The following is a 20,931-nucleotide window of genomic DNA, read 5'->3' on the forward strand; positions in this document are numbered from 1 at the left end:
ATAATCCCATATTTCTTGGAGGCTTTGTTCATTTCTTTTTACTCTTTTTTTCTCTACACTTCTCTTCTTGCTTCATTTCATTCATTTGATCTTCAATCGCTGATACTCTTTCTTCCAGTTGATTAAGTCGGTTACTGAAGCTTGTGCATTTGTCACGTAGTTCTCGTGTTATGGTTTTCATCTCTGTCAGTTCTTTTAAGGACTTCTTTACATTGGTTATTCTAGTTAACCATTCATCAAATCTTTTTTCAAGGTTTTTAGTTTCTTTGCGCTGGTTACGTGGTTCCTCCTTTAGCTCTGAGAAGTTTGATCGACTGAAGCCTTCTTCTCTCAACTCATCAAAGTCATTCTCCGTCCAGCTTTGTTCCGTTGTTGGTGATGAGCTGCATTCCTTTGGAGGGGGAGATGTGCTCTGATATTTTGAATTTCCAGCTTTTCTGCATTGCTTTTTCCCCATCTTTGTGGTTTTATCTGCCTTTGGTCTTTGATGATGATGATGTACTGATGGGGTTTTGGTGTGGGTGTCCCTTCTGTTTGTTAGTTTTCCTTCTAACAGTCAGGACCCTCAGCTGCAGGTCTGTTGGAGTTTGCCTGAGATCCACTCCAGACCCTGTTTGCCTGGGTATCAGCAGCGGAGGCTGCAGAAGATAGAATATTGCTGAACAGCGAGTGTTGCTGATTCTTGCTCTGGAAGCTTCATCTCGGGGTGTACCCAGCCATGTGAGGTGTGAGGTGTTGGTCTGAACCTCGTGGGGGATGTCTCCCAGTTAGGTGACTCAGGGGTCAGGGACCCACTTGAGCAGGCAGTCTGTCCGTTCTCAGATCTCAACCTCCGTACTGGGAGATCCATTGCTCTCTTCAAAGCTGTCAGACAGGGACATTTACCTCTGCCGAGGTTTCTACTACTTTTTGTTTAGCTATGCCCTGTCCCCAGAGGTGGAGTCTACAGAGGCAGGCAGGCCTCCTTGAGCTGTGGTGGGCTCCACCCAGTTCGAGCTTCCTGGAGGCTTTGTTTACCTACTTAAGCCTCAGCAATGGTGGGTGCCCCTCCCCCAACCTCACTGCCACCTTGCAGTTAGATCTCAGACTGCTGTGCTAGCAATGAGGGAGGCTCTGTGGGCATGGGACCCTCCGGGCCAGGTGTGGGATATAATCTCCTGGTGTGCCGTTTGCTAAGACCCTTGGTAAAACGCAGTATTAGGGTGGGAGTTACCCGATTTTCCAGGTGTTGTGTGTCTCAATTTCCTTTGGCTAGGAAAAGGAATTCCCTTCCCCCTTGTGCTTCCCAGGTGAGGCAATGCCCCGCCCTGCTTCAGCTCTCGCTGGTTGGGCTGCACCCACGAACCAGCATCAACTGTCCAACATGCCCCAGTGAGATGAACCCGGTACCTCAGTTGAAAATGCAAAAATCACCCGTCTGTGTGGCTCATGCTGGGAGCTGGAGGCTGGAGCTGTTCCTATTTGGCCATCTTGGGCGTGCCCCACCAGAAAGCTGTTTCTTATCTCATGCCAGATTCTCTCTTACCATACCTTTTACTCAGTGGTTCCAGGTCTGGCTAGGTGGCCAGGTTGTAAGAGTGGTTATCTAGACTAGCAGTTAAGGCTGCTGGTATTAAAGGGAGAACATCTTGGTTTATAACTCACTGGGTCCACAATTCACCCCTCTGAGTGTCAGAAATGGGAATAACTTTGGAGCCTACCTCACAGGATAGTGGTGATGATAAAATGAGGTTGTATATGAAAATTGCCCACCTGAAGACTGGTGCTGTTCATTTCTGCACTACATCCCACCTCTGCAGAACTGTGAAATGCAGACTCTCAGGGCAGGATAGTGAGCTGGCCAAGAGCACATGTTCTGGAGCCACACTGCTGAGACTGAGACTCCAAGTGGGGCGCTGTCAATTGTTAGCTGTGTTATCTGGGCAAGTCCTTACCGTCTCTAGGCTTGGAGGGGCTGGGAGGAAACATAAGTGGATGCAGGAGAGAAAGGACTGGGTGGAGAGGTCCTCCTGACAAGAGCTATGACCTTCAGAAGAATATACCCCAGCCTGTCTCTCCTCCTTCCCTCCAGTCTCCTGCTGGTGCCTCCCATTGGATAAACCCAACCAGAAGCCAGAGGGCCAGGGAGCCTGCTGGTGCTCCCACATGGATCAGCCTCTCAGGGCACAGAGCAGGATGGAGGATGAATGGGTCTGGAGGAGCAAATAGAAATTATCCAGCAAAGCTACTTTATTATTAAGTTGAAACACATGATGCTGCCATTATGCAACCATTTTTGTACTATAAAAATAGCAAATTAATATGTTTAACCCAACAAATAATAGAGCAGGATGGGCAGGAGCCTCATTTATAAGAGACCCATATTTGAGTCACTGGATATTCCACCTGCTACCAGCATGACCTTAACAAACCTTGGCCTCGATTTCCTGGCCTATAAAATGGGAATGCTATTTCTCCCATGTAAAATGTGTGAAAATGCCCCTCAGATGTGAGGACCAGGACTGATGCCATTTTTTTAAGGAGAAAAGTACCCCTCTCTGCTGTGAGTGTTCTGTCCCCGAGGCAGAGGAGGGAGCAGGACACCGTTTGTGGCCTTCCGTGGCATGATCAGATTTAGAGCTGCAGAGAAGTCAACTCCAGCTGAGTTTTAATCAGAATGAATTTCACTGCAGCCTGGGCCTGAGTGGCAGCCAGGGGCCATTAAGCTAAATGACTTGTTTTAATATGGAGACCTGTCTAATCACATTTTCTGTATGGGGCCGGTGTGTCTGTGTGCGCATGTGTTGAGTGCTGAAATCAATCCTGAGTCTTTGCCTTTTCCCTGCTTACCACAGTGTAGCTGGTGCAGAGATAAGCCAGATTAACAGCACAACAAAAGCAAGTTTCCGCTTTATCAAGGAATTAGGTAATTGTCTGGACCGTGCAGGGAGCCATGAAGAGTGTTCTGTTGATCGGTGTCTGGTGTTAAGGCTTTGTAGACACAGGGCTCACAGAGACTCCCATAACCCAGGGGAGGAAGGAAGAGTTTTGGGTTCCCCTATCCAGCAGGAGACATTCACCTCAGGAAGGTCAATCAATCCTGGATGCTCTGCCCTGCCTCCAGTGGAGTCGTGTACTGTATTTATTTCTGTGGGCTCTTTTCAAATGCACACCATGTTGTAACCTCCTGGCTGCACGTCTTCCAGCAAATGACTTTACCCCTCCGGGCTTCAGTTTCCCGATCTGTAAAAGTGGGTCATGAAAGATCCTGTTTTCTATGATCATTACCAAGACAGAATAAGACGTTGCATGTGAAACATTTAGTGCAGCTCCTGGCCCGTAGAAAACACAGGCAGACTGGGTTAGGTTGTGCTATGTTAACCATTTCCAAAGTTTCTGATTTGTTTCTCACTCATGCTACTTGGATATGGTGAGATAGCAGGGGATGTCTTCAGAGCTGGGACCCAGGTTGAGGAAGGCTCTATCTTCATACAAACATGATTGTCAAGATGGGAAAAGGGTAATGTGGTGAAGTATGCACTGGCTTTGAAGCTTCCACTTGGAAACCTTCTTTGGCCAAAACAGGTCATGTGGCCACTCCCAGCTTCCCCAGGGAAAGGGAGGGCCAATCTCACCACACAGCAGAGAGCCAGAAACATTTAGTCATTAACACTAAAGGCAACGATGGTGCTCAACAAATGACCCACACTTGAGAATTATTATATTATTATTAGTGTATTACTATTGTGTTTATTTCCATAATCCATCATTGTTTTCCTCCATGTACTTATTCTGGTTTCAGAAAGCCTGAGATATTTCATTCCAGTGCAGAAAATGGACTCCCATCTCTTAGGAAAACAGGACTGAGATTATTATTCATAACAAATTAAGGATAGCTTCCACTTGACAAGGGCGTGCTTTGTGCCAGGCTCTGGACTAAGGACTTCAGAGAAGTGATTTCATTTAATCCTCACAGTTCCATTTAGAGGTGGGTTCTGTTTTTGTCCCTGCTCTACAGATGAGGAAACTGAGGTGTTGGAAGGTGAGTAAATTTGCCCAAGGTGACCTGGCTCATAAATGGCAGAATGGACTTGAACTCCAAACCCATACCCTTAGTCACCTTGCTGAGCTGTCTGCTAAGAGCAGGGGATCTTAGCCTCTGGATCTTCGAATGGAAGTTGGGGTTGGCTGAGTGGAGATGCTATGCACTATCATTGCTAATCCACAGAAATAGGGATTCAGCACTGGCCCCACTTTCTCTTTTTAGCCCTGTTTCCCCTTCCTCCCTGTCTTCAATCTACCCAGGATCCATCCCCATGGGTCTCTCTATTCCCTAAATGTTTCATGTCCATTGCAGCCTCTGAACCCTGTTTACTCACTTCCCCATCCTTTCCTCCATCCTTTATTCTCACAAGTCCCAGCTCAGCCTTCAAGGTCCAGCCCAAATGTTCTCTTCTCTGGGAAGACACCCCCACCCCCACCCCAGGCAGCACCAATCCCACAGTCTGTCGGCTCCTAGGGAATTTTATACATTTACAAAATATAGATCTTGTCTAGAAATGCACAGGTGTGTGTGTGTGTGCACCCGCCCCCCCCTACAGGCAGCCTTTTTAGAGGAGAGAAGAAATTAGTCTTTGCTTTTAATTAATGACAGCTCTCTCATCCTGACTTTTAATACTGCCACCTCATTTGTCTTATTAAGTACTTAGTTTTGCTTTTAATTAGTGCTGCTTATTGTCACTGAATTTTAATTGCCATTGTAGGGTCTCAGCGGGCCTTGGTGGGGATTTATTAGAAACACTTTCTGTCCTCTAAGGAGCTTGGATGGCAGTGCCTCTGAGGTAGAGGAGGGAAGGATTCAAGGGGGTTGCTGAAGGCTGATATATTTTTCTCCAGGCCTCAGTCAATTCTGATTGTCTTTGGAATCCCTGTTTGCTGCAAGGTAGCTTGGTCTTACCCAGAGGATACACAGAGAAAACTCAGGAAAATGGCAGGAATTTGTTCACATTGTATTTGAATTTGACTTCTCAACTTAAGAAGAAAAGAAAAAAAAAAAAAGAGAGTGGGGAGGGAACATACTGGTCCATAGTAGCCAAAAAGGCCATGATAGATTGACAGATTCAGGCATGGCTGGATCCAGCATTCCAACAGCATCATCAGGAATCAGTCTCTATCTCCCACCTCTGCTTTTATCCTTTTCCAGGCTTTTCTTGTGTGTTGACAAAAGTTATCAATAGCAGCTACAGACTTCTGTTCTATCAGTTTGGCAGCCCAGTGGAAAGAGAATGCTTCTTTCCACATAGTTCCAGCAAAAGACCAACTCAGGTCATGTACCTATCCTTGAACCAATCACAGCAGCCTAGGGAGTATAATACACTGATGGGCCAGGCACAGGTCATTGGCCCACCTCTAAGGACTAGGGTTGGATGAGCCCCACCTGGACCACACAGATCAATACTGAGAGCGGATGGTTTCCCAAAACACAATTGGGGTGACTTTACCTAACAAAAGGCTATCCAGATAAATGCTGGATAGGGAAAAACAATAGATGTCTACCCTAGACATTCACTGCAGTGTCTCACTCAGGCTTAAGCAAACACCTAGGATTTAGACCTTTGTTTCTCTCCCCAGTTCTGCCCTCAAATAACACTAACAGTGTCCTCCCTGACTGATACTTGGAAAACACTTTAGATTACAAGGCCCCCTCACATGAATTAACTCACTGGTTCTTCCCAACAGCCCTGCAAGATAGGCATAAGATGAATATATACAAATATTTGAGATGGAGTCTCACTCTCTCACCCAGGCTGGAGTGCAGTGGCATGATCTCAGCTCACTGCAACCTCCACCTCCTGGGTTCAAGTGATTCTTGTGCCTCAGCCTCCTGAGTAGCTGGGATTTCAGGCATGAACCACCATGCCCAGCTAATTTTTTTGTATTCTTAGTACAGAGAGGGTTTCATCATGTTGGCAAGGCTGGTCTCGAACTCCCAGCCTCAAGTGATCTGCCCACCTCAGCCTCCCAAAGGCTGGGATTACAGGTGTGAGCCACCATGCCTGATCAAGAATAGGAATTTTTACATCCTCATTTTACAGATGCAAAACTTGCTTAAAGTCATGCAGAGAATAAAAAGGGGAGGTAAGATTGGATCCCAGTGCTCTGGGTCTGAAACCAGCAATTGTCTCACTGCAAGAGGCTGCTTCACCAGCCAGTTTCTGCTGTGTAACAAACCACCCCATAAAATAGTGGCTTAGAACAACAACCATTTATTAACCTTATGATTCTCTGTGTTGGCAGTTGGGTTGAGTTCAGCTGGGTTCAGCTAGGCCAGACTTGGATGATCTTGGCTGGGCTTGTTCGTGTGTCTATGCTCATCTTGTATGTTGGCTGGGACTGACTGGTGTGTGACAGGGCAGCCATAGAAGCTTGGACAGCTGTGGCCTCCTGCCTTGTGATAGCTCATCCTCCAGCAGGCTAGCCTGGTTTCTCATATGGTGACTGCAGGGTTGCTAAAAAGTAGCAAAAGAGACCAGGCTCCGAAGCACTAGTATTTCCAAGCCTCTAATGCAACACATCTTCTAGTGTCCCATTGGCCACAGAAAGTCTCAGAGACAACTCAGATTCCATGGGTGGGGAAATAGATTTCACTGCTGGATGGTAGGAGCTGAAAAGGACAGGGATACAGAAAGGGAAGACATGGGGCTATGTTTTGTGATCAATTCACCGCATCTGCAGTGAGCTTACCTCTCTGTTTCCTGAGCTAGGGGAGAAAGAGGGGACCAGATGCACCTTTAGGGAGCAGTGATGGTGGAGGAAATTTGGAGCACCGTGAAAGCTATGGAAGCATTTAGTGCTTTTCCAATCACACCATGGAAATTATGGTCCATTTTAGCTGCTGGAGAGAACAAACACTGATGGATGATGATGGAGATAATGACAATAGTGACCATAATTAATGTTTACTGAACACATACTATGTTCCAAGTACCACGTTGTCTCTCTTGCCTTCATCTTCAAACCCCACTCTTCACAACAGTCCTGGAGGCAGCATAGCAGAGTGATTAAGCATGCAACCTGGCATCAGATCCTGTAGGTACAAATCCCAGATCTGCTGGTCGCCGGCTGGGTGGGTAAGTTACTTACCCTTCTAAGTCTCAGTATCTCCATCTGCAAAATGGAGATAATACTTGTACCTTCCTTAATGGGTGTTTGGGAGAGTTAAATGAAGCCATCCATGGCAAGCATTTAGCCCAGGGCCAGGCACAACCTAAGTAGCCATTATGATGAAGTAGGTAGTGCTGGGATGACCATACTCATTTTATCAATGAGGAAACAGGCCCACAGACATTATGTATCTGCCCAAGACCAGCTTGTAAGTGGCAGAGCAGTGGAGGATGAACTCTGTGCCTACTTTAATATCTGTGAAACAGGGACTATCCTGTAGGGTTATTTAAAGGCTCGTGGCAGGCATCATCCGTTATTGTTATATGGCAATGGGAGAACCATATGGAGGGGACAGTGAGTTTGCTTTGTTGTTTCAAGGCCAGGAACACAAAGTCGCCTTTGTCTCTAGGACTTCCCAGGCCTGTCTCTGTCCTTGTCTCTGGCACCAACCAGCTCGGCATGGAAGAGCCAAGCTCTTGTCGTTTCGGCCTTAGCTGGCTTCAGGGAAGACTGGGAATGTCCCAGCTGGCTCTAGGAACAAGGAGAAGCCAACAGCAGCCTATACCGTCTGGATGGGACTAGATGTGTAAGGGCTGCTGAGGTCCCGTGAAAGAAGGCAGGAATCACCAGTGGGCAGGCAAGTGAAGGGGCACTCAGTCCATCAAGCACAGTAGACAAAGCAGGAGATCACCATCTTTCTCTTTGGTGTTCCAAGTGTCTTTGTCATAGTGAGGGTGTGTAGAAATCCCAACAGCCTGGAAAATAGTCAAATCTGGATGCATATTTGAGATGGAATAGAATATACTCAGCTTGCATCATTGTTCAGAGGCTTTCTGTGTCTCCTGCATCTCTCAGGGTGGAAGCTTACATGCCTCCCCTACCACCACTTTGATCTCAGCTCCCTCTTGCTCTCTTCACTCCAACCACTCTGTTTTCCTTGCCATTTCTCCAATTTACCAAGCACATGCTTGCCCCAGGGCCTTTGCACTTACTCTTTCCTCTGCCTGAAATGCTCTCCCCAAGATGGCCTTGTGGCTCAGTTTATTACCCACTTTGGGTCTTTGCTCAAATAGCATCTCTCAGTGAGGCTCCCTCTGACCACCTGTTTAAAACCACACTTCTTCCCCCCCAATTCCCAATCACTCTCCCTCTTTTATTTTTCTATAAATCTCTCGTCACCAGCTGACACATTTAATATTCTACTTGTTTGCTTATTGTCAGTCTTCCCTACTAGAAGGCATGTTCCATGGGGACAATAATTTTTGTCTTTGTTTGTTTTAATGTTATATCTCCTGTGCCTAGAACAGTGTCTGGCACATTGTAATAGTAAATGTTCCATAAATATTTTTTAATTCTTCTAATTTCCCAAGAGAAGATGGCAATCTGTGTTTTTAATTAAATCCTGTGCTTTTAAGATACTGATTGAATTTTACCCTTAAAAAAATCCTTCGTGGGCCAAACAAAACATTTTCAGCCTGGATTTTGCTCACGGATACTCCTGCTTCTCCCAATTTGAGACCCTTTGTTTAAGTACATTTCCCACCCCATCAAATAGTCACAGTGAGTTTTTCCAGATACCTAATTGAGCAGTGATGTACTGCACTCAGGGGAAGAGAGGAGGGGCAAGGAAAGAGATCGAGAGATGGAACTGTCTGGGCATTGTCCAAACTTGTGGCTGCAGGTTCTGCTGCAAAGCATCTGGTTTAATTCCAAGACCATTGGAATAGGGAGGCCAACTGTGGCATTGAACTCCACACAGACAGCTGCAGCTCCTGCCGGTTCCCTGCAGTGCCCTCAAGTGCTGCATAAAACCCCTGCCAGCCCAACCCCGCTGGGTCACGTTCAGACACCTGCCACAGCAGCTCAGAAACGGAATAGGCTTTGTGTTGTTTTTTCCATTCAACTACAACTAGCAGAAAACTTTGGAGATTCTGGGGGATGCAACCGCTGTTCCTTAGCAAGCAATGCTAAAGAGAGCCAGGGGAGAAGCAGGCAGAACCAATGGCAAAGGAGGAGAAGGGAGGACCCTGGAATCTGGGTTATCTGGGGTTAGGACAGAGTCTTTGTGGCAGTCTGAGGTTCCAGGTCTAAGATTCAGTCTAAGATTCAGATTCATCCAGCTATCCAGTGCTTATTATTAGAGGTTTAGATTGATTGAAGGAAATTAAGCAGGACCTTGGAAAGTTCACTCAAACTTTCCTTGACTCAGTTATCCCATCTGTAAAATGGATTAAGAAGAGCACATACTTCATAAGGCTATTGTGAGGATCGAGGAGATAAACTTGAAAGGTGCTTAGCGTGGAGTAAGCCCTTGATATCTGAACTTTCAGTTGTTGTTGCTTCTTTTGTTACTGAAAGTAGATGATTCTTTAGAGTTTGTACAAGGACTGTAGGGGAGTTTCTGTCCAGCTAAGAAAGAAGAGCTGAAGTCTCTGGTTTCAGGAGAGGAAGTCGTTTTATGCTTCTGAAGTTGCAGCTGCAGGGCTGGATTTAAGCCACTGCCTTGCCCTTACCCAAGCCGAAGTATGTGATCTCTCAGAGTCGCCTGGGAGAGGGCTAGGGTGGCGGGGGTGGGGGTAGGTATCTGTTTGTCTCTGAGGCTGAGAGGTAAGAATGCACCCAGGGGCCAGAGGGCCAGGAATGGACAATCACCAATCCTCTAGATACTCATCAGAACCCACCAATCCTCTAGATTCTCATCAGAACCCAACAATCCAAAGCCCAGGGGCAATGAACGGGTGTGAACAGAGTAGTGAGTAAGCACATGGGCTTTGGAGTCAGGGTTCAAACCCCAGTTCTGCTACTTGGTAGCTGTGTGATTTTGAGCAAGTGGCTTAGCCACCCTGAGCCTGAATTTTCTTACCTGTAAAATGAGGATAATACCATCTACCTTGGAGTAGGATTGTAAGGAGTAAAGCAAATAATGTAGGTATGGAATTTGGTGCATAGTAGGTACTCAAAAAATGGTAAGTCATCATCCTGTACACAATAAGTATAGGAGAAACAGGAAAAGAGAATTCCCACTTTACAAGTGTCTGCTGTGTGCTAGGGAGTGTAGCTGGTGCTTACTTAAACTTATCAGCTCAGTGACGCCAAGCTTCTGCAGTGGTCCTAGGGCTGGAAATTGGCACTATTTATGTGACACTTACATTTATACTTTTGCTTCTTGTATCCATGGTTGGTTTCCTTCTTCTGGTCCTCCCTGGGCCTCAGGCCTCCAGTGTATTATGACGATGGTTTCTCTGTAGTGAGTGATGGGAAAGTGGGGAGTGGTTTGAGAATGTCTGAGGTTCACCAGTAGACTGTCTCCATTTCTGTTGACTCACCCTCAACTCCTCATGAAGAGTTGGCCTTTGTGAAGTATCATCTGCAGGCCAGTAGGAAAACATCTGAGGAGAGCATTTTAGGATCATGCTGTGTTGGATTAGAAAATGGCTATGTGACCACTAGGGGTGATGTAATGAGCTCGTGGAGCAGAACCATGCTTCCCTAAGATTCTCCTGTCTCCTCCCACACAAGGTCAAGTTCCCTAGTAGCAGAAGCTGAGATGCGCATTCTTGTACTAGTGATAGACTCAGGGGATGCTCCAAGGAGGAACCTGCTAGGGAATGAGGGAAGCAGGAAAGGGCAGCAGAGGCAGCTAGGCGAGGGCGTGGCTTCACCTGAAGTCTGGCCTCAGCCCAATCCTTGGGGCGCTCTGGAGTGTGATGGTAGCACAAAGCCATCTTGCCCTGGGAGAAGGGGGCTGTATTTTTCTACCCTCCTCTTGTTCATTAGCCACTGGCTTTGTGCTGCTCCCTGGTATCTCTGGGCAAAGCAGCTCCTGTTGGGTGAGGGCGATTCTCTGGAAAATGGTGCTGCTATGAGCCCTTAGTGTAGCCTTTCATGGCTAACACTGCTAGAGACGGGGACTGGGGGGATGCACCAGCTGTAGGGGGGATCCAGATGAGGAATCAACAGTGACTATTAGGGTACCTGCCCCCAACTGCATCCCCACCTCCATCCCAGAACTGCCAGTGGACACATGCCCTCCTTTCCCTGGGCCTATTTCTCTAGTTGTTCAAATATCCTTGATTGCTTGAACATTTTCCTCTTCTGGTCCAGGCCTGGTAGACTGGGGTAGGCAGTAGATAAAGAGTCCAATCCTGGGATGTTAAGTGCATTGAGAGCCCCAAGTGGCCAAGCTGAAATAACCAGGGCTGTCCAGGGTGGCTTTTGGCCTGGAGCGATGGAGCTAGGTGGTTTCCACTGGCTGGTGAGCCAGCGCGTTTAGACTTTGCAGGTGGAATTTTAGTGGGAAACTCACCCCTGGTGTGCATGACTGAACAAAGGAGAGTGCGAGCAGGCCAGATGCTGCCCTGAGGATGATGGAAGTTGGAGATCAGAGTTCCTGGGAGGTGATCACGTGTCTCCCTTACCCCAGACCTACCTTCCTCCCAGGGTCTCCAAGGCCAGTGTCTTCTCTCTGCTGCAAAGCAGCAGATGGAACCTTCAGTTACAGGTTCAGCTTTCTAGACCAACAGCAGCCGAGGAAGCTCATGCTCAGGGACTGAGCCTCTTTGCACTCAGCAGGGGCCAGGGGTCGTCCAGGTGGGGGGCTCCAGGGAAGTCTGCTCAGCTGTCACCACAGGCAATAATGAGACATTAAAGTTCTTTTTCAGCAAATTTCCTTCACAACAGGAGCTGTCCCTCCTTTCTGTTTTTGAAGTGGAAACAATGAAATGCCCACATTAATCTGGGAAGATTATGTTAACCACATGGGAGCAGATGAAATAGCTTTACTGTAAGGGACCTTCTCTGCTATGGGTCCAACCAACATTCCCCTTCGGTTTCTCCCACACAAAGACTGAATAATTACAAAGGATACAGGACAGGAGAGGGAGGTCACTGTGTGTTCACCTCCCAAGTTCTCATCTCTTTAGCATCACAGACAACAAGACCTACAGGGAAATCAGGACCCCCTAGACACGCTGATATGCTTTCTATTTGTTTTTAAAATAATGACTGCAATCTCCATGTGGTCTCTTCCCTCTTACTCTTGGCGGGACCTTCAGAGGGGTGGGGTCGGGGGCAGGTTCAGAGAGAACTGAAGCCTGGCTGAGTTCAGCCGCTCTGACAGTGTTGATGGAGACTCTCACACATTCAGCAAATTTTCATTACGTACCGTCTAGGTGCCAGGCACTATGCTAGTGTTTGAGACTAAGCCGTGAACAAAACGGAAAAAGGTATGCACATATTAGCAGGGGGATTCAAACTCTAAGCAAAGACACAAAACATAAAATAAACAACTTATATTAAATTGGGCTAGTGATAAGAGCTAGGCAGAAAAATAAATCAGAGTAAAGGAGGACAGAGTGGAGAAGTGGGAGGAGGAACTATTTTATTTATTTAGATAATTTTATTTTTCAACAAAATATATATTTTATTTTAACTTCTGGGGTACACGTGCAGGATGTGCAGCTTTGTTACTCAGGTAAATGTGTGCCATGGTAGTTTGTTGCACCTATCAGCTCATCACCTAGGTATTAAGCCCTGCATGCATTAGCTATTCATCCTGAAGCTCTCCCTACAGTGACCCCCCTGTAGGAGCTATTTTAAATTGAGTGGTCAGGGAGGCCCTCTTGGAGGAGGTGGCATTTAGGAACAAACCTACACAAAGGGAGAGAGTGAGTTGAACAAGCATCTGCAGGAAGGCTTCCAGGCTGAGGGAAGAGCAAGTGGGAATGTAGGGGGGGATGTCGAGGGAGCAGCAGGAAGGCCTTTGGGGCTGGGAAAGAGGGCGTGAGAAGAGTGGGAGGAAAAGAGAAGGAGGCTGCAGGGAGCCAGGCTGTGCTAAGGGGTTTAGCAACAGGGAGCCATTGAAGACTCTTGAGAAAAAGAGTGACATAGCTGACTTGCTTTTTGGGGGATGAAGGAAAGGACATGAAGTACACACATCTTAAGAGTTTAGCTTGATGGCTTTTGCAGACGTGTATACCTGGTTAGTGGCCACCCAGATCAAGATATGGAATATCTTCACCCCATGGAGGCCCCGTCCTGCCCCTTCTGAATCAATAGCCTCCCCAAAGTAAGCAATTTATTTGCCCTGATTTCTGTCACCACGAAATAGCTTTGTCTTTTCTTAACTCTTGTGTTAATATAATCAGACAGTGTGTTCTCTTTGTTCCTGGCATCTTTCACTAAACATAACATCTATGGGTTCATCCATGGCATTACATGGACTGTATCAGAAGCTTGTCTGTCATTGCTCACCAGCATTCCACTGTACAAATAAACCACAACAGCCTTATCTGCTCTCTGTTGATGGGCATTTGGATTGTTTCCAGTGTTAAGGTATTATGAATAAAGCTGCTATAAACATTCTTGTACATGTCTTAGAACATAAGCACTTTTTTCTTGGGTATATACCTGAGCATATTTCTGGGGTGTATACCTGAGTAGAATTCCTGGGCCACATGGTAGATGGACTTTTAGCTTAACAGATACTGCCAGTTTTCCAAAGTGGTGGCACCATTTTTTTTTTCAGCTTTATTGAGATATAACTCACAGATAATATAATTCACCCATTTAAAGTGGGCAACTCTATGGCTTTTGGTATTCTCACAGCGTTGTGGATCCATCACCATAATCAACTTTAGAATATTTTTACTGTCCTTACAAAGAAATCCTGCACCCCCTAGCACCTCCCCCAGCCTAGGCAACCACTGATCTCATTTTCATCTTTTATAGATGTTCCTATTCTGTATACTTTATATAGGTGGAACCTCACAATATATGGCATTTTGTGTCTGGCTTCTTTCACTTAGCATCATGTTTTCAAGGTTCACCTACATCATAGCATATGTCAATACCATATCTGTTTTTATGGAGGAACAATGCTGCATTGCATGGATATACCACATTTTGTTAATCTGCTCATCAGCTGGTGAATACTGGGGTGTCTCTACTTTGTGGTTATTATGAATACTGAATGAAATGGGACAAGGGTAAATGGAGAAAGACCAAGGAGGAGTCAATTGCATTAAGTCAGGCAGGGATAGTGGCAGTTTGGATCAGCATAGTAGCAATGCAGGCTGAAAGTAGGCAGATCCTAAATCTATTTTAAAGATCAAGCCAATACCATTTTCTGATGGTTTGGATGTAGAGTATTTTTTTTAAAGGCAGCGACACATGGATGCAGGAAGGGGAACATCACACACTGGGGCCTATCCTGGGGTGGGGGGCCAGGGGAGGGATAGCATTAGGAGAAATACCTAATGTAGATGATGGGTTGATGGGTGCAGCAAACCACCATGGCACATGTATACCTATGTAACAAACCTGCACGTTCTGCACATGCATTCTGGAACTTAAAGTATAATAAAAAAAAAAAAAAAAGAAAGAAAAGAAAGAAAGAAAGAAAGAAAAAGAAAATGAAAAAAGAAAAGAAAAAGGCAGGGATGACGCCACAACAACTAAGTCAGATGACTTGCTCAGTAGAAAGACCCTGGATTCGAGTTAAGAACTCTGGCCCGCACACTGCTGGGGCTGCGGTGGCCTTCCCTCAACATCCCCACGACAGTGTATGGAGGAGCTTGGATTTAGGTGAGGGGGTTCTTCCTTCTGGTCCTTTTCTTGCCACAGGGTAGCTGTGACTTCCAGCAAGACAGTTTTCCCCCTTAGGATCTCAGATTCCCCATCTGAAAAATGGAGAAACTAGATTTAGTTTCTCTATCCCACTGGGTGTGTGGCATAAAGCAGGGACTTGAGAACTAAGGAGTGGCTGAATGATGAGGTGATGTCCTCTCTGGGTTGATGTTTTCCAGGAGCACTAGACGTCTACCATGACTGACACCGTGTTCAGCAACAGTTCTAACCGTTGGATGTACCCCAGTGACCGGCCCCTTCAATCAAAGTAAGTTGCTGCATCTTCCTGGGAGTGGCTTGTTTTGAGTCGATGAGGTTTTGACAGTTCTACGCTTTAAAAAAAGAAGGAATAGCTTCCTTCCCTGAGGAAGGGGGAGAGGAACCTAATGGGAGTTCAGTCATGAAAATGTCTCCCCTAGTTTGACTATTTTGCAAGGTTGGAAGAACAGATTAAATCCTGAGTTTCATGCTCCATAGATTAGGTGGCCCAGTGGACTGGAGAGAGAACTGACCTGGTGGTCAGAACTAGACTTGGGTTCTAGTTCTGGATATGAGCTAATTTACTGTGTGATGATAGGCAAATATCTTCCCCTCTTGGGGTCCTAGTTCCCTCATCGATCAAATAAGGAAGTTGCACTAGATCAGAGATTACAACCTGGCAGACTCTGACTTGCAGAAGTGTGTGTGTATGGTTTTTTTCCTTTTTATATTTTGGGCCTGATCGTGTAAAAATTGGGAGATTTTGCATGGAAGTCCAGATTTCTGACTTGACTGAAAATATCAGAAGACCTGACAATACTGGACTGCAATTTTGCCAACAGTTCAGCAGAAGACAAGTAGCAGCTCATATATTTAGACTGACAAGATCTCTCCAGTTTTCCACAGTACCCATCATTCCTTGTTGGTCTCTAATACCTGGCCTACTTTGGACATTTCTGTTACCCACCCATCCCAATTGGTCTCCCTGGAATAGATGACCTCTAAGTTTCCTTAACTGTGAACTTCTGTCAATCTTATGTTAGACAGTATTTTAGGGTCAGTTTAAGAGTTTAAAATCTGGGTAGGACAGTTGAAGATATGGTTATTTTTGTAAAAAGAATAAATGTCAGGGTGTAGTTGTTGTGGCTTGCCCAAAGAATGGGGAAAGGTTTTTTTGTTGTTGTTTGCTTGTTTGTTTTTAATTTGAGACAGGGTCTTGCTCCGTTGCCCAGGCTGAAGCATAGTGGTGCAATCATAACTTATTGCCTTGACCTCCCGGGCTCAAGCAATCCTCTTGTCTCAGCCTCCTGAGTAGCTTGGACTACAGGCATGCACCACCATGCCTGGCTAATTTTAATTTCTTTTTGTAGAGATAGGGTCTTGCTATGTTGACCAGGCTAGTCTCAAACTCCTGGGCTCAAGTGATCCTCCTGCCTTGGCCTCCCAAAGTGCTGGGATTACAGGTGTGAGCCACTACCCCCAGCATACAAAGGCTTTTTAGCAAAGATTTTTCCTTATTGGAGAGTAGTGTTTCCCTAAACTTGGTCATTCGAGCACCACTTTTACAATTTTTACCTCATCTATGAAATACCATTATTGTTATTTTCTCTTAATTGGCTACTTATAAAATGTAAGCACTCTAACAAGAGCTTTTTTAAATCACAAATGAATGTAAGTGGATAATTAGTTCATGCTTTCTATGAACAAAGGTAACCATGAAGACAAATAATTTAAAAAAACAATGTTATTACATTCTAGCTATAAACTGTAGCCTCACAGAGGCTCTGAGCCTGAGACTTGCTTTCCACTTAAAAAGGCAACTAGCCCAGCTAGTTTTTTTGTATTTTTTTAGTAGAGACGGGGTTTCACCAAGTTAGCCAGAATGGTCTCGATCTCCTGACCTGACCTCGTGATCCGCCCGTCTCGGCCTCCCCAAGTGCTGGGATTACAGGCTTGAGCCACCGCGCCCGGCCGCCCTGTAGTCCCAGCTACTCGGGAGGCTGAGGCAGGAGAATGGCGTGAACCCGGGAGGCGGAGCTTGTAGTGAGCTGAGATCCGGCCACTGCACTCCACCCTGGGCGACAGAGCGAGACTCCGTCTCAAAAAAAAAAAAAAAAAAAAGGCAACTAGCAAGTGATAGAGAGATGTTAAAGTCATATGAGCACTTTCTCCTTGAAGTACGTGAGGTTGGAAAGGAGATTGAAATGGGAATGCCTTTCTTATTACTTAATATTGCCCTGTCATTTACTGTATGATTAATTTTTGTTCTAATTTCTATTAAATAATCCTTTCTCATTTTCTTAAGTGTATTCTATTACTTTCTAAATACTTGGGTTGTATACTTACCTCATTAATATAAAACTTCCCTTTTTTCTAATATTAGTAATTATGTGATCAACATAATTGTGATCAACAAAGTACCACATTCAAATGATCCCACAAGCTTCAACATATAGTATTTTCATTGTTTCTCATTTCTATGTATTTCAAAATTTCTCTTATGATTTCTACTTTAATCCAAGAGTTATTTAGAGGTATATTTAAAAATTTCTAGATGTTTGAGGATTCTTAACTTATTACTATTTTCGTTATTAATCTCAAATTTAATGGCATTTCGGTTGGAGAATATGACCCATATGATACTTCGTCTTTGAAATGTGTTAAGATTTGGCTTATAACCAGATCTTAGGCTATGCTCAACGAATACATAAGAAAAATGTGCATTCTATAATTACAGTTTGTAAGGTCACTCACATATCAAAATGAGATTATTAATTGTGTTTATAACATGTTTTTACATTTACGGCTTTTTAGTCTACTTGTATTATGCTGAAATCTCCTTCAGTCACCATGGATCTGTCAGTTTCTCCTTGTGGTTCTGTGAGATGGCTACAGGTTTGGAGTTGACCTATATTACTGAAAAACTGAACCTTTTATCATTATGTAATGTCTCTCTTTATCTCTAATAATGATTTTTTGGTCCTAAACTCCCTTTTGTGATATTAAAAAACAACATCAGCTTTCTTTAGTATCTTTTTATCCTTTTATTTTTAATCTTGTAGTCCTCTTACATTTCAGGTAAGAGAATATGAAGGATATTTTTAGCCAGATTTTGTTTCTTTTGTTGTTGTTTAATTCAGTGCGGTAATCTTTGTCTTTTAGATGATGATTTTAATCCATTTACAGATACTGTAATTATCAGCAAACTCTTTCTGTAAAGGACCAAATAGTAAATATTTCAGGCTTTTCTGGCCATAAAGTCTCCATTGCAACAACTCCACTTTCACTGTTCTAGTGCAAAATCAGTCATAGGCAACATGCACATCAATGGGCATGGCTTTTTTTTTTTTTTTTTTTTTTTAATAAAAACAGGCAGCTGACTGTATTTGGCCTGTAGGCTATAGTTTGCTGATACATTATATAGTTTAACTTTTCTACTCTCTTGTTTTGGTCTCTCTTTTTCTATGGTTCTTTTGTTTCTCTCCTTGCCTTTTATTTTTATTAATTGGTTAACTGGGCCTGGGGGTTTACAAATTCTACTTTTCTCGTTATTGGTTTCAAAGTCATGTGGTTCATTCCTACGATTTCCATGGCTATCCTTAAAGTGTTACCATTCATAACTAAGCATGTCTGGAGTTACTCACTGTCTCAACATCTTCCTCTAGGCAACGCAAGGTGCTTAAAACACTCTTAACAACATCTTAATTCCGACCCTCCTTACCTACATACGACTCTTCTGTAGTATCTTAGTTTAATCCTTTATTTAACTCCATATATTAGACATTATTATTTTATACTGGCATTTTAAAAAAATTTTCCTGTCTTCTAGTTTTCTGGTTCAATGTTCAAATCTTCCTGAATCTTAGTCCTTCTTGGGGCCACTTTACTTCTTCCTGAAGTACAGCTTTTCATTTGGTAAAATTCTGTTGGTAAGCTCTCTCAGACTGTGTGTATCTTAAAATATCGATTTATCCCTTGTTCTTGAAGGTTGCAGCATTCTAGGTGGACTTTGAAGGATTGGTTGTGCTTTCAAGTGTCTGTTAAGAGTCTTAAGTCAGCAAATTGCCCTTCCTCTGTAGATGATTTTTCCCACCACATAAGACCTTCTTTTTGATGTTCTGTAGAATGATGTGCTTAAGTGTATATTTCTTATTGTTTTTTTCTACTTGGTGTGTGTTGTGCTTCCTGAAACAGTGGATTCATGTTTTTCAACATGAAAAATCTAGAAATTTTCTAGTTCTAGAAAATCTCAGCATTATCTCTTGAAATATTTTTCTTTCTTCGGTTCTCCCTATTTTCCCTATCTGGAATCTGATTAGATAAATATTAGACCTCCATGTTGCTGATTCTCTCTCTCACTTTTTTCTTTGAGTTGGGGTCTTGCTCTGTCTGTTCTCTCTTTCATATTTTATATCTCTTTACCTCTCTGCTGTATTTTGGGTAATGTCTTCACGTCTTTCATCCTGGCTATACTCTGTCTTAGAGCATATTAATTGGCCATTAAACCACCCATTGCATTTTAGAGTTTAGTAGTTACGTATTTTATTTCTAAAAATTATCTTTCATTCTTTTTAGTATCTTCCTAACCATTTTTAATCTCTTGACTCTTGCTTGTTTTAATCCACATTTTATTTCTTTAAGTATTTCACATAGAGTAACTTCACATTCTGTATCCAATAATTATACCTGATTCAGTGGCATGCTGGATATGTACCATAAAAGCTCATTAGAATGGATGTTAAATTTTTAGGAATTTTGTGAGCCAGTTAATAAACATGACCGTTATTAAAAATTAAGATATATATTAGCCAGGAACTGTGGCTCACACCTATAATCCCAGCAATTTGGGAGGCTGGGAGGTGGGAGGATCACTTGAGGCCAGGAGTTTGAGACCAGCCTGGCCAACACAGTGAGACTCCATCTCTACAACAAATTTAAAAATTAGCTGGATGTGGTGGTGCATGCCTGTGGTCTCAGCTACTCAGGATGCTGAAGCAGGAGAATTGCTTGAACCCAGGAGTTCGAGGCTGCAGTGAGCTATGATTACGCCACTGCACTCCAGCTTGGGTAACAGAGAGAGACCCTTTCCCTGAAATGAATAAATAAAGTTATATTTATAGTTAAATCATATTACACACAATGGTGATAAATATTCAAAATTAAACACGTTTCAATTATTTCACTATCTTGTTTTTGAGACAGAGTCTTGCTCTTTTGCCTAGGCTGGAGTGCAGTGGCACAATCTTGGCTCCCAGGTTCAAGCGATTCTTTTGTCTCCCTCCCAACGGGGTTTCACCATGTTGGCCAGGCTGGTCTTGAACTCCTCTCGGGTGATCCACCCACCTCGGCCTCCCAAAATGTTGGGATTACAGGTGTGAGCCACTGTGCCTGACCTGTTTTACTACATTTTGATGTTCTCTGTTATTTATGTCTATTATGCCTGTAAGGTGGAAATACTATATAAAGGTATGCTGCTGTACATTTATTCCCAGCTCTTCGTTTAGTCACATCATGTTGGCATTTGAAATCAGCCTCCACGGGGCTCTTTCCCCAGAGAGTCAGTTGTTAAACATTTACCAGCACACCACTGCCTGACGCCTCTGACCATGTAGGTCTGTTGTTTGTCTTTCCTGCAGATTTTCACTCATAATTACTTGCACTTTGAATGCTCAGTCTGTGAGAATCCTAGGGACCTACCTTGGGAACATTGTTCTTCAGAGGTATTTACACTTGCTTCTGCCAGGAGTGAGATGCTCTGGTCATCCAGAAACACTTTTGCTCCCTTTGAGGGTCCTGGCTCCATGTGAGTATCTCCAATTCAGCTTCTGCACCTGTCAGGATCTCCACGTCAGCCCCTGGAATGTAATGTTGGTATTTGCATTGGTTTATTGCTCACAGCTCCCTGTTCTGGATTCAGTTTGCTGGATTCCCTTTTTTAAAATATGCTTTATAGAGGTATAATTAATATACCTTCAACGGTACACAATTAGGGTAATTTAAAGTACAATTTGACAATTTTATATTTTTATTTTTTTAGAGACAGTATCTCACTCTGTTGCATAGGCCAGAGTGCAATAGCACAACCACAGCTCACTGTAGCTTTGACCACCCAGGTTCAAGCAATCCTCCCATCTTGGCTTCCTGAGAACCTGGGACTGTGGGTGCACATCACTGCACCTGGAT

The 20,931-nt window shown here is 44.2% G+C and overlaps 1 protein-coding gene across 3 annotated transcripts in view; it reads left to right on the plus strand.

Annotated features, from left to right (window-relative positions):
• The window catches only part of RPH3A (rabphilin 3A), a 338,292-nt gene that overhangs the window by 248,637 nt on the left and 68,724 nt on the right, over positions 1-20,931 (plus strand). For all 3 annotated transcript variants that reach the window (XM_011928670.1, XM_011928669.1, XM_011928671.1), the window contains one exon: positions 14,949-15,037. In XM_011928670.1, coding sequence (XP_011784060.1) covers positions 14,967-15,037 — 71 coding nt within the window. In that variant the 5' untranslated portion in view covers positions 14,949-14,966. The remainder of the gene's footprint in view (positions 1-14,948; positions 15,038-20,931) is intronic.

Source organism: Colobus angolensis, unplaced genomic scaffold (genome assembly GCF_000951035.1).
Source record: "Colobus angolensis palliatus isolate OR3802 unplaced genomic scaffold, Cang.pa_1.0 Scaffold79, whole genome shotgun sequence".
Classification (NCBI taxonomy): Eukaryota; Metazoa; Chordata; class Mammalia; order Primates; family Cercopithecidae; genus Colobus; species Colobus angolensis.